This window comes from Myiozetetes cayanensis, unplaced genomic scaffold (assembly GCF_022539395.1).
Source record: "Myiozetetes cayanensis isolate MyiCay16 unplaced genomic scaffold, myiCay2020 scf32, whole genome shotgun sequence".
NCBI lineage: Eukaryota > Metazoa > Chordata > Aves > Passeriformes > Tyrannidae > Myiozetetes > Myiozetetes cayanensis.
In genome coordinates this window covers 1,973,245-1,992,453 of record NW_026087544.1, presented here as the reverse complement: position 1 = coordinate 1,992,453, position 19,209 = coordinate 1,973,245, and the positions used below count along the sequence as shown (strand labels likewise).

The 19,209-nt window shown below is 46.3% G+C and overlaps 1 protein-coding gene across 2 annotated transcripts; it reads left to right on the top strand.

Moving 5' to 3' along the window:
* Window positions 1-1,081: 1,081 nt before the first annotated feature.
* Window positions 1,082-17,171, top strand: NUCKS1 (nuclear casein kinase and cyclin dependent kinase substrate 1). 2 transcript variants are annotated; one of them, XM_050326828.1, is made up of 8 exons: window positions 1,082-1,241; window positions 7,546-7,595; window positions 8,666-8,771; window positions 9,276-9,331; window positions 9,658-9,810; window positions 10,010-10,162; window positions 10,629-10,778; window positions 11,434-17,171. In XM_050326828.1, exons 1-8 carry the CDS (start codon window positions 1,225-1,227, stop codon window positions 11,631-11,633), a joined length of 885 nt encoding a protein of 294 aa, XP_050182785.1. In that variant the 5' UTR covers window positions 1,082-1,224; the 3' UTR covers window positions 11,634-17,171. The 2 variants fall into 2 exon arrangements, with proteins under 2 accessions (XP_050182785.1, XP_050182786.1); XM_050326829.1 differs by having other exon boundaries at window positions 1,084-1,241; window positions 10,632-10,778.
* The last annotated feature ends 2,038 nt before the right edge of the window (window positions 17,172-19,209 follow it).

Below are 19,209 nucleotides of genomic sequence, written 5' to 3'. Positions count from 1 at the left end.
GACAAATGAAGCTCAAGCAGGGCATTAAATAAACTCAAATTATCCTTTAATTATAATTACTGCTATAAAGCTGACCATGTTTGTATTGCCAAACCAGTATTTTCAGAGAACACAACATATAAAAATACCTTTTTAAGTGCTTTTTAAAATGAAACGGAAGGATGATATAAAGGTCCAAAGCAAAGCAAAAGTGAGTTGTTATTGTAGAAGCTGCCATTTTAATGACTGTGGAATACATTTAATTTTTCCATGGTTAAAGCAGCTCCTTTTCTAAACAGAATGAGTAATTTTGGCGTTTCTAGGGAATTTGAAGTGTGAAAACCCCCAAAAATCTTCAGTGGGCTTTGCATAAACTGTGCACGTCCTGAACTGCGGGCCAGCACGGGGAAAGTGGCGGTGGTAACATCAGTGCCGACGACGAAATGGACGGCCGGGGGTGATTCCCTGGGGTTTTATCCCGACAAAAATCAACATTGCCGGACGTTTCCCTCCAAAACCGCGCCGGGCCCGCGCGGCGAATCTGCGGGACGGGCCCCGAGGCCCCCGCCGCGCCCCGAAGAAATCAGCGGAGGAAGGCGGGAAAAAAAAAAACAAACAGCGGTGCCCGGGCGGCGCCGGGACCCTGCGGGCGGTGCGGGCGGTGCGGGGTGTGCGGGGCGTGCGGGGTGTGCGGGCCGAGGCCGCGGGTCCCGCCGTGGCGAATCTGCCGCTGCTGCCCCCGCCGCGTGCGGGGCCGCGCGCGCCGCCCTCCCCGCGGGGGCGCGGTGGGCGGGGCCGTGCGCGGCCGTGATGGTTCGAACGGGCCAATGGCGGGCGGGCCCGGCCGCAGGGGCGGCCAACCGGCGCGCGGCGGGGCGGGGCCCGGCGCGCGGGGGCGGGCCGCCCTCCCCTCGCTCGCATCCTCTCGGCGGGGCGAGCGCGACCATTTTGCGGGGGGGAGCGGCGGGGCGGGACCGGCGCGGGCACCGGGGCTGCGGGCCGGGAGCGGGCGGCCACACCGGCACCCGGGAGCGCCGGCGGGGAGCGGCAGCGGGGGCGGCAGCGGCGCCTGGAGAGGGGGAGCGGCGGCAGCAGCAGCAGCAGCAGCGGCGGAGGCGGCTCCGGCGGCGCGGCCTGAGGCGCTGGGCCCAGCGCTCCCGCTCGCTCCGGGCGGCCCCGGCGGCCTCAGCGTCCCCCGTTCCCTCCGCGCCCACCCCCCGGGGGCGGCACGAACCCGCCGGGAAGATGTCCCGGCCCGTCAGGTGAGTCGCGCAGCCGCCGCTCCCGCCCCGGCCGCCGCCGCGGCCCCGCGCAGGCCGCGCTTTTCAGGGCCGTGCCCATTTTTCTCCTCTATTTCCCCTTGTTTGCCCCCCGGTAGCCGCGCGCCTTTACCGCAACAAACGCGGCGTTCCGCGCCGTGCGCCTCGCGCGGGGCTGGGGGCGGGCTGCGGGCTTGGGGGGTGGCCGGCCCTGCGTGCGCTTGTCCCACATTTTTGTAACGTTGTTGGAGGAACGGGGGGGTGGTGGAAAGGGAATTGTCGCCGTGACCCACTTGGCGCGGGGCGGGCGCCGCTCGCCCGCCCATCCCCTGCCCCTGCCCCGCCGCCCGCGGAGGGGGCGCGGGGCCACCCCCAGGGGGGTCCGGGCCACGGGGGCTGTGCTGGGGAACCACGCTGAGGGGAGGAGCCGCCGGGAGGAGGAGGAGGAGGAGGACACACGCCCTGCTCCTCCCGCCCGCCCGCCCGCAGCGCTCCAGGGTCGTTTTCCTGCTGGTGTTCGTGTCCCCCCCTCCGCCACCACCTCTCCCGGAGAGGGGTTGGGTCGCGGAGGAGAGGAAGGAGCTTTTTAGCGGTGCGGTTTGGGAGCTGTGCGGTTTGGGAGCTGTGCGTTCGCAGAGGTAGGTGGGGTGGTTGTGTCCGTGGTGAGGCGGTGCTGGATCTCGGGGAGCTGCTGGTGGTGCGGCGTGGCGGGGTTGAGAACCCGCAGCACCGGGAGTGGGTGCCCGTGGAACGGCTGGGGCTGTGGCAGGGAGGGGTTGGGTGGGTGTCAGGGAAAGGTTCTTCCCCAGAGGGTGGTTGGCACTGAACAGGCTCCCCAGGGCAGTGGGCACAGCCCCAAGGCTGCCAGAGCTCCAGGAGGGTTTGGACAACGCTCTGAGGGACAGGGTGTAATTTTGGGGTGTCTGTGCAGGGTCAGGAGTTGGACTGGATGATCCTTGTGGGTCCCATCCAACTCGGGACATTCTGTATAAATTCTCTGATTCTGTGAACTTGCCTTATAGCTGAAAGTTTACCAAGGGGGCAGGAGTGTCTTCCTTTTCACTCTCCTCTGCAGAGAGAGTGAACTTGGGATTTTAGAGAGTGAATTCGCGATTTAAGTTGTTCTTATAGAAAAGGAAAGAGGTTTCTCAAGTTGCTCTCCTGATGCTTTGAATTTTTTCTTTCTCAAGGTGCTTCAGTAACTGGTTGTGTTTTTATTCCCAGTAAGCTTGGTCTGGGGTGTGGATGTGTGGATAATTTGGATATTCTAAATAATAGATACAAATTAATTGTGGCCATGATACATATATATATATTTATGGGTGATATACTTGATGTTTAAGTGACACCTAAAAAAATAATTAAAATAACCCTCCCCTCTCCAGTCCTGCAGGGCTGTGAAAGGTTTGACAGGCCCAGGTCTGCAGGGAGATAAAGCACCAAAGTCCAGCAGGTTGTTGGGAGGAGAGAGGTAGCAGTCCTCTGTCTGCCTGTATTTAACAGCCCTTCCAGGGGGAAAAGGGAAATACTCAGGGCCTGCTACGTTATATTTATTGCCCTACTAAATATTAACTGGAGAGCTCTGCTAATAGATCTAAATCCATTAATAAATTAATTCTGAAATGGATTTTTTTTTCTGGCCATCTCAGTTTGTGGTTGGTGATATGGCAGCCTGGTGAAAGGCTCTTCATCAGGGTAGGATTTAGTGTTGGAAGAGTTTTCCTCTAGTCAGTGTTCTTTGAATTAATTTATGATGTCTGCTGGTTTCTAGTGAATATATGCCCCTAAAACAGTGAAGTTAATAAAATCCACCATATATATTCCCAGTTTTTACTGCACTTGTCATGGAATGCTACCTTAAAACTGGGTCTGGTTGTTGAAGTCAGTTCCTTAAAATTGTTAAGGAGTAGTAATAAAGTGCTGGTATTTACAGGCTTCGTGTGCCAAGTACTTTCTACACAATTAAATTTCACCTGGATGGATATTTATGGTATTTGCACTATTGTTAGAAAAAGGCAAGAAGTAAAAAATAAAGGAACCTGAAATTACTGAACCTCCTGTGGGTAACTCAGCTGAGAACTGCAAAGAGCAGCTGGGGCTGGCGGTGACATTATATCCTATAATATAAAATATTATAGGGATATATAATAAATTAAATACTTTAAGCCATGTTTTTTATATATCCCATCAATCAATTAATGTGTTTCAAGTCAGAATTTTGACTTTTAATGGAGTTTGTTTCTGGTTTTCCTCACTACTCACTTCCACTTGCTGGAGTTTGGTTCCCTCCCCTGTGCTGTGCACCAGAACACCCCTGTATTAAAATCTACTCAATTATAGTTAGATTCCACTAGAGAACGGGCACAAGGCTGCTTAAACTGTTGCTGCATAAATCATTTCACTGTTTGATGGGGTTTCAAGTCACCTGTGACATGTTTTGGGTCCATAACTGTCACCACCTGCCTCGTGTCAGCTCCTGATGGGGATTGGAACTCCATGGTCATGCAAGGCCCAAATCCAGCACTGCTTTGTGCAGCTTTAAAAGTGACAGCCAGAAGTGTTTCATGCAGGTATTTTCATTTTCTATGTATAAAGAAAAGGCACCAAAAGGTGCTTTTCATGGCAGTATTTATTGATAATGTTGGCCCCAAAGGGGACACCTTTGAGAACCAGAAGGGGAAGCCCCCCTGAGCCAGAGCTGCCCCAGCCCTGAGGGTGAGGGCGAGGCTGTAGCTTTGTTCACATGCTTGGTTTGGTGGTTATATTGGTTAAATAATGTGGTTAAATGATGTCCAGGATCTCAGTAACCATTTAATGTGGTTCACTCCCCTTGCTGTGTGGTGTTAGAGGGGAGGTTGTTGCACCTGCTGGTTGTCATTTGGCCTGGACATTCCCCTTCGGTGCAGGACGAGACTCAAAGCAGTGACTCGATTTTTGAAGGCTCCTTTTAGCATTGCTTTTCAGGAGTATATGTTGTGGGTTTTTTTTTTTTAACTTGGCCTTTATCTGTGGATTTTAATGCCTGCAGAAATACCTGGGGATCTAAGCATTCCTTTTAAAAAAAACCATAATATTTCTCCCTGACTGTAGTGTCTGTTCTGATGTGTTGGCTTGCAAAGACCGAGGCTTTAGGGACCTCAGTAGCTGAAGATGAGGTACTACTGTACAGTTCCTGCTCAGCTTTAGAGGCATTCAGTGATCCTTTGACATGTTGACATTGCTTTTCATAATTTCCAAATGGCTCTTTGGTCAGCATCGAGTAGAGGTTGCAAGAATCACTCTGCATTTCTGAGTTGTATTTAAATTACTTATTGCTTTGCTAAGTGCTTCCACCCCAACATGTTGATGACTTGCTAGATGAGTTGCTGTTTATTCCAAAAGTGTTATTAAAACTTATACTCTTAGACCTCTCTCTGTACCTTTTGCCCCCCAATTCCTTCACACACACACACTTTAAATGTTAAGCTGAATTAGCAAGGAATTGCCTTCAAATAATTTCAGTGCATATTTGAAGCCAGATTGAACAATACCCACCCCAGCTGTCCACTAGCCTGTCTTTTTATGCTCAGTCTAACTGGATTTAACAAAGAGTTTATTTTTATGTCTGGTTGCTTGCCTTAACATCTTTCTGGATTTCGCTCATGGCAAAGAGCCTCTTCATTGACAACACCAGCAATCTCTTTTTCTGGCTCTTGCAGTGAACTTGCAGAGTGTGGATTTATCTCCTTGGAGTAAGAAACGTTGCAGTCCCTCGTTGCAAACTCGTAATTATCAAGTGCTGTTGACAGTTCTAAATAAAACCATCAGTTGATCCAAACGAGCTGAATGGTGAGGATAAAGTGAGGAGAAGGGCAGGAGCAGGTTGGTTGGGGTTTCTGTCCCTCTGAGCTTCTCTGCTTGTGTTGGGAACTGGCAGATTTTTAGCAGTGCAGATATTCCTTCTTTCCTCCACCCTCTCCTTGCCCTGCAGAGTAAGATGATGGCACAAGGAAACAGCCTTCTCTTCTGTTTTCTTCTGAAATAGTGATTTCTGGGGTTTTTTTGATTCAAATACCACAACTCCTGTTCACCAGGTAGGGAAAGCTGAGCAGGGTTCACCTCCCAGCTGAAAACACAGGGGGCAGTGCTTGGAGAAAGGATGTTTTCCCTAGGGACACTGGTTTTGTTACTGTTTTAGCTGACACTGTTGCATTTTCAGTACCTGATTTAACGTGTGTCTGACTGGAGGCAGCAAGATGGAACTGTGCATGACCAACTTGCAAGGTGGCAGTATTACAATTTCCATCCTGTTTGATTAGAGGTGTCCAAAACTGTTGTTTTACAAAGCTGCTGGAACAGAATGTGTGGACATTTTGCCCTTTTTTTTTTTTTTTTTTTTCCATTTATGCCTTTGGAGGAAAAAAATAAAACTGTAATAGTTGGTAGTTATTTAATAAGATGTTTGGTTTGGTGTAACTGCTCACCAGGATAAATATCAGTGTTTTCCCACGTGAGGTGGGTCAGGAGGCAATCTTCAGGAGGACTACCTGTTGGAATAGGAATGTAAATCCCTGGATGATGAACCATGACAAACCTTGCCAATAACTCTGCTCCTGAGCTGGTATTTTACCCTGCTCAGGCTGTGTGAGTGAACAGTTGCTCTGCACCTCGGTGCTGTTGTACTTTGTTCCACTCACACGTGCTCAGAGGCTTGGATGGGATTCAACCTGGAGAAATCCAGTCACTGCTCTTGCCTTCCTTTTATTTGCCTATTTGATTTTCTTTTTAATTTGAGGGATTGGCTTTGTTTTTTGCTTTATAATTGTTTTAAGAGTCTCAGTGCAGGGTTGAAACCCAGTTTTGCTCTTTCCCCTTTCGAAGGCTGGTGCTGTGAGCCACGAGTTGGAGGTGCCTGTACAGGGGGGCAACTTCAGATTGATTGGAGAGGGATCAGCAGCCAGAGCAGTGATGACTTTGGGTGTCTTTCAGCTAAACAGGCTTATCAGCAGTGCCTGCTGTTAATGCCAAGGTGCAGCTCAGCTCTGGGAGCAGGATGGGAAGTTGCCCAGAGGGAGGGGAAGGGTGGATCCCTGTGTGGATGGAGCTGCTCCTGCCTTCCCCCTGCAGATCTCCTCAGGTCTGAGGTGCTGGGGAGGGCACTTCATCAGTGTTTTCCTGACTCCCCGAGCTGTCCAAGTGAGCTCACGGGATGATCCCTGCAAAATCAAAGTTCTCGCTGGCTTTGGGCCAAAAGGATTGTAAAAAAAGCGACTGTGGAGGGGAGGGGTGTTTGAACCTCTGGGACCTTTTCCAGCTGTGCCTCCTCCTCCCATTCCATGTGAACATTTACAGGAAGGGTTTGGAGTCTGAGTTTGGCTGAGACATTGTCAGTGAACTCACATATAATTCATTTATGGGTCTGGCTTGGTTCCCTCAAGTAGCTGCATCACAGGGCACTTATGTCTTGTCAATACAGCAGTTGGGCCTCGATTGACAAGGTGCTGATAAAAAACCCACCAATTCCTTACATTTCATTTTGGTTTTGAGCTTTCAGTAAGTTAGAGAAGCAGATCTAATTTTCTTGAGCAGTGAGGCTTCGGTTTCAGTAATAGCTGCTTGTGTAGGTAACTAATTTTGTGTAGAAGTGACCAGTGCATTTGCACAGCTGATGATCCCTCAGTGCCTGTGCCACTCTCAGCTTGGTTAAAGAGCAGAGGAGGTGCCAGGGAGGTAAAAAAATACAGGTTTGTTCACTACAAACACAGCTGGGGTGAAATGTGGGCCTGGGTTCCTTGTTGTGCCTGGTGACACAGCTCTGGCATCTTCCTGGAGGATCACTGGAATTCCTGGAGAAAACTCCCAGAAGCCCCAGCGAAAACTTAAAAGTGGTTTAGAAACAGGGATCACACGGGAAAACAAACATTCCAGGAGAATTTTTTTGTGGGGTGTATTGAGCTGTGAGAAACAGAAGTACAAAGCAGAGCAGTTGAGAAATGTTTAGTAATGGTAATATTTGTGTGCTTACCAAAAAGCTTTTTCAGACTCTTGAGATTATAATCCAGACTACTACAATTATTTCCTTAGGAAAATTATTACTATTATTTCCTTAGGAAAATGCTGGAATATAATGTGTCTTTAATCCTGCCTTCAGAGGTGTAGGTGGCTGATTATGAGAGTTTCCTTGGGATATTTTTGGGCTACAAATCCAGCACTGGAAGCAAGGATATGGCACTTCCTTGTTTCTTAAAGAAAGCTTTTGTATCTCTATAATTTTTTGATTCCTCATCTCTAATTGTATTCCTAATTTTTTTTCCCTGCTTTTTACCAGGAACAGGAAGGTGGTCGATTACTCCCAGTTTCAGGAATCAGATGATGCTGGTAAATTACTTTTTTTTTTTTTCTTAACAATCTCATATTCTTGGGTAGAGCAGTTCATCATTATTGCCTTGCATATTAACTGTTTGCCTTTAACTCAAATTCTGAGGAGTTCCTGCTCTTCACAGCCCAAACTGTTAATAAGTATTTGAAAATGTAATGATTTTCATATGTTTTGTATTAAACAAACAATGGTGATAGAAATCTTATTATTTAATGCTTGTATTGTTGCAGTGCCTTGAGGCTCTTGGCAGCAACTTCCTTCCCTGGTCTATGTTATGTCCTGGATCTCCCTAATGCCATTTTTTTCTGCAGGAAAATATGTTTTCCATTTATTTTAGTGGACTCTGGTAGGGCCCATAATATCAGGCATTTTGGGGAATGGCATCTAAAAAAAATAATAATCTTTATGTTCTGTGTGAATTGAAGAACGTTTTCTGGAGGCCATATGGAATATGTTTTGAGTTCTTAGAAGACAGGCACAATCCTGCTGTTTTGTTTATCAGATTACACTGGTAATTAATATGAAACAAATATGCTTAGTTCTTAATTGCAGCTCTGTTAAGAAGGTATTGTGTCAGAGCTGTAAAAAGTTGTGCTGTAAACTCCTGTATGATGACATGCTTTTCCCCAGCAGAGGACAGTAAACAGTGCTTGCTGTTAAAAGAGTGGAGAAATATGGATGGATGTTAATCTTTAATAGCTTTATATAATAACTGACTAGGTGTAAAATGAGATTCTGTGTCCTCTGGTGAGGTTTTTTTATGTTTCTTAACACCCCTCTGTCAGACCTGACTGTACACAGCATTTTTATTGTGCTTGTTGGCACCAGAAAAGACCAATCACAAGTTTAAGGCAGGACTTCGCTTCTGTAACATCTCCTTTGAAGCTTTGTGATCTTGTTTGGTTGGTTTTATTTTTTTGTTTTATTTTTTGTTTGTTTGTTTGTTTTGTTTTTTTAAGGGCCTCTTTTTGTTGTGCATGAAATGATCAGGTTTAAGTTAGAGCTGAGGAAGGCAGTTTGCTGGCAAGTAGGAGTTTGATTCAAACCCATTTTGTACTGTCCCGTCCAGATGAAGATTATGGAAGAGATTCAGGGCCCCCATCCAAGAAAATCCGCTCGTCTCCCCGAGAGGCCAAAAATAAGAGGAGATCTGGGAAGAATTCTCAGGAGGACAGGTAAAAGCAGCACTTCAGCTCTTGGGAATGTGCCCCGTGGGTGTGTGGGGAGAGGGACCTTGCAGGAGGAGGGATTGCAGGTGGAATTCAAGTCTGGAGGGTGAACTCTCAGGCTCAGAACTTGCATAACCAGCTTAGACAGTGAGCTGGTTCTCCCTTATCTGAGCAGACACAGAAATCATGTGTGAAGCACTTGTCACTGGTGCTCCATCACTGAAATAGCTTTCCAGAGCCAGACAGTTGGAATGGGGAGGACTATGATCCAGGTACAAAAGTTGGCAGCCGGGACGGTTCTCCAGGTGAGTTGGTGGGGGACCATTTGGTACTTTTGTGGTTGTGCACATACCCCAGAGTAAACTGAAGCATAACATGGTAACATCCAGGAAAAGTGCATACTCCCAGCCTAGACATCAGTTTGCTCTTTAAAAATGCTGATTTTCCACACAAGAGTGACTGGAAACAAAGTTAGAACAGCGGTCAGACTTTGTAATTTCTCATTTTCAGTGAGGATTCAGAAGACAAAGATGTGAAGACTAAGAAAGACGATTCACACTCAGCAGGTAACTCTGTTGTACTGACACATCTTCAGAGCAAGCAGGGTCTCTTCAAAACCAGTTTGTGAGAGTTGCAGGAGGAGGATTTGACACAGTTCTGACTAGAAAAGCAGCACTGCTCTAATACACTTACCTTAAGTTGGATTCTACCTCTCCTACTGTCACCTCCCACCCTGGTTTGGGATAATGTGGTGGGGTTTTTTTGGTGTAATGTGATGGTACTATAAAGTTCATCTTCACAGGTGGATAGACTTGTTAATCTCTTCCCTGTAGTTTCCATCCACGTTTCAGAATGATGCAAGAAACTTCATATTTGTACCTTTTCCTTCCAGATGAAGATTTTGGCAGTGAAGATGATGATATAGGAGCAGATGATGGCAAGGCTGACAGTGACTATGAGAGCTCTCAAAAAAGCAAAAAAGGAAAAAAGGCTAAACCGGACAAGAATAAGAGAGCAGCCTCCAAATCCAGGAAAAGGCCTGCAGGTAAAAAAAAGAAAAGGAAAAAAAAAAGGAGTTTACTGGTAGTTGGGTGACTACAGGAGGGTGTTTATTATGTTGAGCATGGCTGTGTTGTCCTCACAGCTCAGTTATCAAGTGAGTTCTTGATTTACTGATGACTTGCTGCCTCAAGACAGGGGGTCTGTGTTGTGCATCCCTCATAACCTGGTGCCTTTTGCTGCAGAGGACAGCGAGGATGAGAAGGAGGATCACAAAAACGTCCGTCAGCAGCGACAGGCGGCGTCCAAAGCAGCTTCCAAACAGCGGGAGATGCTCATGGATGACGTGGGGAGCGAGGAGGAAGAGCAGGAGGATGATGAGGCCCAGTTCCAGGAGAGTGAGTAAATGGGATTGTAAAGAGTTTACATCAGTGATGAACTGGATTAGGAGCAGGTGTGAGTTTGTGGGTCTGGCCACACAGCAGAAGGAACAGTTTGCTTTTTGGCTGGGACACCGAAAGCATCAGTTGTCCTTCTTACTAATTTACTTTGTACTGTCCAACAGACCAAGCTTTGGTTTTTCACCCCTAGGATTTGTGCTCAGAGTTTGCAGATGTGTGTTTTTGTAATCAGCCCTACAGGGTTGTTATAAAGCTCTCACTGCTTCTTGCTGTCCCTCTGGTTTTAAGGCACTGATGATGCTACTCTCAGATGATGTAAAAACCAAGCCAGATGTTTTACCCCAGCAGATAAATGGGAGCTCACAGCGTCTCAATTTGTGTCCTGTCTCACTGGCAGGTCTCTCATCTTCTGCTCCCTTTCCTCTTTGCCCTCAAAAGAACTTAAATTTCTCTATGCTTCCAGCAGATTCAGGAAGTGATGAAGACTTCCTCATGGAAGATGATGATGACAGTGATTATGGCAGTTCAAAAAAGAAGAATAAGAAGGTCTCCAAGAAATCCAAGCCAGAGAGGAAAGAAAAGAAAATGCCCAAGCCCAGGCTAAAGGCTACAGGTGAGTCTGCAAAGAAAGCTGCTCAGTTTGCCTTTGGTTGTTTTCTTTTTCTGCTATTAAAGGATTTAGTGGAAATCTTGGGGTCAGCAGACACCCACATAAATGCTGAAGGGCTAAAATGCCATGATTTAAAGCAGTAATGTGAAATAATAAGGTGACTTTAATTTTTACTTAAGGGATTGAATTAATCTACATCTTGTTGGTTAAAACTACATAGTATTCAAAAGCTTCCCTGTTGAGGTGCTGCATTCTGATTTTTTTCTGTCTTGTAGCCAAATAATACAATTTGTGGCTTTTTTGGGGACTCTGTTTTCAGGCTGGGGGAAGGTGGGGAAATCCGAACCAAAGGAGGAATTCCATGCATTTCTGCAGCAAGTTTGAAGTTTAATAGATGATGCATGTTCTGGTTTGACAAGAGCTGTGTTCATTCACGATGCCACAATTAGTCAGGACCTGCCATGAAACAGCTTTAAAATCTTGTCAGCTGATTTTCACTTCAGCTTTGCTGACAAGGAGTGCAGAAAACAACCTGTGGGGTCAGAGCAAAACAGGACCTGCTGCTGAAGTGCCTTGTAAATGCCGTTGGTGTAACACCATGTCAGGTTATTTTCTGCCTTTGCTGATGGAAAGTTTTACAAGCTTTCTCTTGTTTCAGTGACCCCCAGTCCAGTGAAAGGCAAAGGGAAGGGAGGTCGCCCCACAGCCTCCAAGGCAACGAAAGAAAAGACCCCATCCCCCAAAGAAGAGGATGAAGAGCCTGAAAGCCCCCCAGAAAAGAAAAAATCAGCCAGCCCTCCACCAGAGAAGTCAGGGGATGAGGGATCTGAAGATGAAGCACCCTCTGGTGAAGATTAAATGGCAGTTGAGGAAATCTTTGGTTAAAAAAAAAAAAGAGAAAAAAAAAAAGAAAAAGGAAAAGAAAAACATACTTTTAGGGGTAGAACACGGTTTTGGCTGTGGCTTGACTCATGGGCTTTGAATGCTGTCTTTACTTTCAGCTGTTTAATACAGTGTATCCTTTTTTAATAAGAGGAAACCCTTATACAGTGATATTTTGAAGTCAATGTTCTCTGTTGGCCATTCCGTTCTCCCTCCCCCAGCAAATCTGAAAGCCATTTGAGACACATTAACAGACCATTAAATATATTTTTTTTTTCCAAGGGATATTGCAGTTGTGAAGCAATAAGGTTTGAGGACTGATATGTGGAAACCATACTTACAAATCCTTAAGTAGAATAGATTTTTCCCAGTGCTGGTAAAGAGTTGTTTTAAAACTATTATTCTGTATTTGAATATATGGAGAGAAAAGAAAAAAAAAAAAGAACCTATGCTTTAACAGACTTTTGTTGAGACAAGCTCACTCTCAGAAAAAAATGTAGTTGATATAATTCCAGTGGAGGAAAAGGAGATACAGGGAGGAAACCTGTATTCCTTGGATTCAGGCACGTTTTTCATGGAAAGCAATCAAGAGACCCAGAGATGGTCCAATGTCTTTGATTTAGAAAAGACCCTCCAATTAGGATGGGAGATTTTTAATTTTTTTTTTGTCTTTGCTGGATAGAAAACTGTTCTGCTGTAGGCAAATTGCAGCCCATTCTGTACAAACCCAGATATACAACTTACAAGCTTCCCACATCAATTAACTCCACTTTACTTCTTCAGGGTTGGCTGTAGATGGGCAGAATAAGGAAGAGAAATTACAAACCACTTCTGAAACCGGTTTCCATTTGGTCTTGTGGAAAATGTCATTAAGAGTTTTTTTCCAAGGAGAAAAAAAAAAAAAAAATGGGTAGTGTAAAACTGAAATCCTTTAGGTTTTGGGGCGAGGGATGTCCGTCTGTAAATGTGAAGCAAAGGATTCCGTAGTGCTCTGGTCAGTCTTGGATCCCATGAGTCAGGCTTTAGTGTTTCTCTTCTCTCCCTCCATCTGTCCTCAGAGAAGCTCCAGGGGGATCCCTCAGCCCCTGCAGCTGCAGCGTGGGACAGCAGGCAGTGACCATCCCCACCACCAACCCATTCCATCCACAGCCCCCCGAGCCTGGGCAGGGCTGCCTGGGGAGCTGGTGAGGGATGGAGCTGGCAGGAAGGGGAGTGTTGGAAGCAGGACTGTTTTAGAAGGAGAGCAGGAGGCCCCTCTAAATGCAAGACACTCAAAATGTGTGTGGTGGCATTTTAATGTGCTTTTATCAAAGCAGCCACGTCCTTTCTTGTTGGGTTTTTTATTTTTTTTTTGTTGTTGTTTATTTTTTAACCTCCATTGAACTACACAAGCCTTGGTTTTCAAACCCTGATAACAGAGGTTGCTGCCATGTTTGTTGGTGGAAATATTTCAAAACTGGACCTGCCATTTTTCTTTCTTTTTGTTTTTTTTTGTTCCCTTTAAACCCTTTGTGCTTCTGTACGTTGCTCACAGTTATCTTCCAGCTGACAAGCTTTGCATCCTATTTTTTTGGTTGTTTTTTTTTTTTTGTCACAGAACTACACCTTTTATAACCAGCCTCTTGAAGGTGTAACATAAGGCAGCTAATTAGTTGGATTTCTGGTAGCACATGCTACCAGATTCGTAATCCTGTTTGGATTTTAGAGAGCTCTTAGATGTCATACACTAATATGATCAGGAAGGACACTTGGCTGAACCCCTAGTGAGCCTGAGGATGCCTCAGATTGGGGAGTGGAATATTAATGCAGCAGCCGAGTGGTTTGTCTTGTGTGGTTCATAGCCCTGGTTTTTATTGAGGCTGGTAAATTACTTTACCTTGGCTTATAAAAAATTTCAAGTTCTCTTAACGTTCTTTCCTCTCATGAAACTACTGTTGCCGTTACAATAAAGATGATCGTTGTTTCGATTGTAAATCTTTCATTTTTGAAGTGGTTCCACTTTCCAAGAGCAGCTTCCAGGCCTGGAGCGAAGCCCCAATCTCGAGAAAGAAGTGAATTTAATCCCCTCTCCTCTCCCAGCTCCTCTTCCCTGATTTCTGGGAGAGCAGAGCCTCTTGCATTCCCTCTGCTCCTAGTCCTGCGCTTCCTGGGGAATATGGGAAAAATAAATGGCCATATTTTAACAATTTTGGGGGGAGCAAACACTCCTGTCAGTGTTTGCTTTGCAGAGTTGTTCCCCTTCAATGCAGATCGTGTTTCAAGCTACTCTTGACCGTTGGGTTCTTAGGGGGCTTTTTGGTATTAAAATGTGCAAGGATTATATTGCAGTTCATGTGGTCAAACAGCCGGTTCTTCACCTGCTATAGATCTTTTCAGAAGAGTGTATTTTGTAAGTTCTGCTTAAAATATGTATTTTTGGGGTCTTTTTTTTTTTTTGGGACTGGATTGTTTTATGCCTGGCAAGTTTGGCCCCTCATCTCACAGGACTGTTCTTTTTTTCCCCCTCACACACTCATTTCTTGTGGCTGTTCCACGGTGCTGATTTTCTGAGTTTATCACATCCCGAACACGATGCAAATCCCGTGCTTTGGGGATTTTGTAACTTTTTTCTAAATCTAACTGTTCTGATTTATGCCAACACTAAGCCCTGATGGTCTCTTGGCTGCTCTGTTAGAAACACAGCCCTTTACATTCATATTTTTATGATTTTCAATTATTTTTAGCACACACCATTTTCCAGTAGCAGCAGCTTCATGTTTTTCCATGTCCTTTCTTAATTAATTAGTGTTCAGCATTCTGATTTCTCAAAGGAAAGCTGTGCAAATGCCTTTCTTTGGGAGCACACATGGTTCTCCCTGGAGCAGAAACTTTTCATTCACAGGAGGCTTTGAAAATCTTCACTTGCACAGCTGTAGTTTTGGAGCCTCTGCAGAGAGGTAAATGGATTTATCCCAAAGTTTAGTCGAGGCTTGAGTCCTGCCCTGACCTCACCATTAAAAAATAGCAGTTTATAACTTGTATTGTGATTTCTTTTGGACGTTCTAAATCCACACCACCACGTTGAGTTTTGCAGTTCATGCCAACAGTCCTGCCTTGGAGAAGGTTTGGTCAGTCAGAAGTGGCAGTTTCAGTTGGAATTTTGGGTTGAAGGTGATTTTGCTGCAGTTTCTGATCAGCATCAGAGTGCCCACCACGCTGAGCTGAGCGGGTTTCTGAGTGGACTGTGGGGGAGAGCCTGAGAAAAATGGGGCAGCTGAGAGGCTTTGAATTCTGTTTTAACTTCATCAGAGCAGAGGAGTGAGAGGGGAGAGAAGCAGCACACCTTGGGTGACACCAGTGCCAGGTAATGGTTCTGAGCCTGCTCAGCTCCTGTGCCAGCACAGGAGGTGATGGACAACCAGGGACAGTGGCAGAAGATGTGCTGGAATTCCTGGTTTTTTTCCTTTTTCCCTTTTTTTTTTTTTCCCTCCGCTGGTGATGGTCACAAAGGTACAATTAGACACTGAGGCACCCAGGTTAAGGAGGGGGAGGGAAGCAAACTGTAACATGCTGGAAGCTTTTGAGCTGTAGAAACTGGTGCTTTGCTTTTATGTAATTTGTTTGTGGAGTGTTTATTTTTATAACAGATCATATTGTTAAACACATGGTTCTTAAAACCTACAAACTGATCCGAGAGTTTTAATATTTGGTTGAGAAGTGGACGTTCATCTGTTGGGGGGAGGCAGGATGTGAAAATGAAGCAGGTGGATATTTAAAGGGACACTGTCACGAGGTAGTTGCTGGCATAGAGGAGATGTTAGTTTTGGGGAGGGGGGTGACATCTATATGTGGAAATTTATATATTCTATATGTATATGATCAAATAGAAAAAAAAAAAAATGTTCCCTGAGCTTTTTGAGTATTTTCCTTACAGTTCTGGGAGGTTCAAATGGCAGTTCTAATCGAGTAGGAAGCAGCAGTAACTGTTCTGTTCTTAACTGTCCCAGGTGGCTCCTTGTTCCTTGAGTGCTCTGAGGAGCATCAGAGCTCCGAGAGCCAACCGTGCCCTCCGAGCCCTCCCCCCAAACCCAGTGTGCCCTCATTCCAGACTCCCCCCACTCCACTAGTTGACTGGCATTTGAATGTCTTTTCATGGAACTCTTTCTACTAAAAAAAACCCACAACTCTTTCTAAGTCTAGTCAAGTCCTGCCACGTGCTAACTGTCTCAACCACTGTCGGCCCCGACTCAGCCTTCCTGCCCCTGCAGCCGGCCCAGCATGCTCAGTGTGACTGCAAACCACCCTTGTGCATATGCTTTGTATATTGGGGCGAGGGGGTTTTTTTATATATATATTTTGGGAGGGGGTGGGGGTAGCGGGTGGGATGGAGGAAATCCCTCAAATCAGCTTAAGCCAGACTTAAATGTGTGTAAAAGCCCCCGAGGTCTGTGGTGTGTGAGTGCGCGGGTGTGAGTGCGTGCCTGGGAGCGTCTGACATCTGATCCCCTTTGTGTTCACGAGGTTTGTGAGTTTGACTTGCTTTTTATTTTTTAATTTTTTCCCTTTTTTTTTTGTTTTTGTTTTGTTTTGTTTGTTTCTGTTTTTCCTCTCCTGCAGAAGCAATTGTTACGAAATTAAAGTTGTAAATAAGAGCTACGTTAATTTCCCGTTCTAACATCGCGTCACAGCAAACCCCTGAATAAATCAGTGGGAAGGTAGAGGAGGAGACTCCAGGTAGGGCCTTGGGCAAGGCATCGTTCTGTGGTATGCAATGAATATTTGTCTCGAGTATTTGCAATCCCCTGCTGAGCTTTGCTAAAAATCAGGCTCTTTGCAGTTCCCCTCCCCATCCTTTTTAATTATTTTTGTCGTTGTTGTTGATCTCAAGAGCAGACAGAAAAGGGGCAGCTGCAAACAGTCACCTCTGGGCCCAGTGGGGTTGGCAACTCTTGCAATACCTTGACAACACTGAGATAAGCATGGTACTAGGAGTTAAGTCTGAATGTAACATTAATGCTTTATTTAAAATAAAAAATGAACCCCACACTTTCTTCTCGGTTTTTGTTTTTTCAAGGGGTTGAAGTGAACATGACTGTCGCCCATGTCCGTGAATTTATAGATGCAACATTCATTGGTAGAATTGTGTGATGGTCTTTTGTGCTACTTAATTTTACATATTCCAGTCTCTGTATGTACCTGCAAAGAAAGAAAGAAAAAAAAAATTAACAAAACCCTGCTTTGCTTTTATTGAAAGGGTTCCCAGGACTGCATACCTGCTCCTGAGCTCTGTTTTAAGTATGTGTATCCTTCGCTTGTATTTTGTATTAAAAAAAGGAAGAAAAAAAACAACAAAAAAAAAAACCACGAGGAAAAAGAACCCTTTTATTGTTCAGCATGTTGGAATTGTGTCCCCTCTTTTATTTTTCTCCTTTTTGGAATATATTAAGCAACTCATTCTTCTGTATCTTTTATTTTCTTTTGTAAACTTTTTGGTTTTGTTTAAAAATGGCTTTATAAAAGGGCTTTTATAACCCATGAACACGAGTTGTGTAATTCTTCTGCTGGTTGAAGGTATCACCCCTTCAGTGGTTGGTTGAGGTGTCAGAGGTGTTTATCTTCCAGGATGTGTGGTGGTTTTGGGATTGATTCCTTGGGAAGCTCCTGTGTTGTCTGGGGAGAGGGAAGTCGGGTTTTGGCCAGAAGAGTGGGGCAGGTGGGACCTTCCCATCTCTGCCTGTGAGATGAGGGGCAGGAATTACAAACTAAGTCATGTTGGCTGTGAGAAGCCCAACCTGGGCTTTCCCAGCGCTCCGGGAGGGTCGTGAGTTGGGGGTTTAAGGCTCAAAGCCCTGCACAGGTCACGTCACCTCCACGAGGGAATTCCCCACGTGTGTCCCAGCAGTGACAGCAGCCCCACAGCCCCTGCGTATGGAAGATGCCTGCTGTGTTCATCGGGAATATGGGACAAATCACCCGAATTTCGCCTGCCTGGCACAGCGTGGAGGGGCTGCCCAGGCACGGGGGGTCACGGCACCTCGCCTGTGCTCTTCATAAATCCATTCCAGCGCATTCCAGCCCGTTTCCTGCGGAATCTTCGGCCCCGGGTTGGACCCCGGTCAGTTCATTTTTTTACCGATTTTACCGATTTTGACCCATTTTTGGTGTCCTGCCCGCACTGCGCCAGAAGGGGGCGCACTGGGACGGCGCCTCATCCCGCTCCCTCCTTCCCTTGGGATGAGCCGGGAAAGGCTCTGGAATAACGAGTGGAGCTGGGCGAGTGTGTTTATTAAAAACCGAAGCGGTCCGTCAGGACGAGCACCTGGAATTGTTTGTTCCTCGCGGGGATTAAGCTGAAGCTGCTTTTGGGATCCGAAGGGAGCGTGTTTCCCTGAAAGGTTTGGGATGGCTAAACGTGCTTGTAGCCCCTGTGCTGTCCTTGCCCCAGGTCAGCAGGATGCTCAGCCACAATGAAGTGGTGGTTCATTAACACATTTGCTTCCAGGGCTTATTTGGGGCACTTTATGAAATGCCATCTCTGTGTCTGCCTGCAGGGGTTTCCTACCTATTCCCTTTATCCCACAGGGTGGTAAAATGAGGCTCTGTAACCCGGGAGTGTTTGCTGTTGGATGCTGCTGCTGACAGGGATGCTCCAGGCTTTTGGAACGGAGAGCTTGAATAATGGGAATGGAGTGGTTTAATCACGCAGCTCATGGCATTCCTGTCTTTTCCCTTTGAACAGGGCAGCCAATCAACCTTGCCAGGTATTCCTACCTCACTGCTGTGGCATCTGCAGTCCTGTGCTGCAGTCTTGACATGGATTTCTGATCCTGGAGCGGAGTTTCCTTCAGGTCCTGCTGCACCACTTCACTTTTAGGCTGCTTTGCTCTTTGGAGCCCAGTGTATTTCCTGACTGCTCCATCCTGTTGGCAGATGCTTTGCCAGCATAAACTTAAGGAAACTTCCCTAACAAAAGTTCCCATTGGCTTCGTGATATTTACAGGGAATTAATACCAGAAACAAATTATTTGTTTCTGGGTTTGCTGGACGGGCATCTGAGCGGTGGACACGGATAAGGTTTAGTAACTCCAGCAAGTGCTGCCAAACCGGGGGAATAAGATTCCCTTGGCAAACAATCCTCGCTGTCAAGTTTGAATCCGAGAGAATTTTGCCTGGGGAATATCCTGTTTGTGTTCCTCTTGGTAGCGTTTGGTTCTAGGACGAAAATCGAGTCCAAAGGTGGAATTCAAGACGGGATCTGTTTGTGGCAGCACAGCTCGTTGGGGCCCTGCAGGTGCCCTTGGAGGAGTAAATGGGCTGGGGTTGGTTTGAAGAGCTGCTGTTCTGAGCTCTGCTCTGTGGGAGCAGGGACAGGACCCAGGGAAGGGCTGGGGCTGTGCCAGGGGAGGGTGAGGTTGGATCTCAGGGGAAGGTTCTTCCCCCAGAGGGTGGTTGGGCACTGAACGGGCTCCCCAGGGCAGTGGGCACAGCTTGGAGTTTTTACTTCTTTCTCTGGTATTTGGGGTGTGTGTCCCACACAGTGTGATAGATGAAGCACAGATATCACTAATAACTT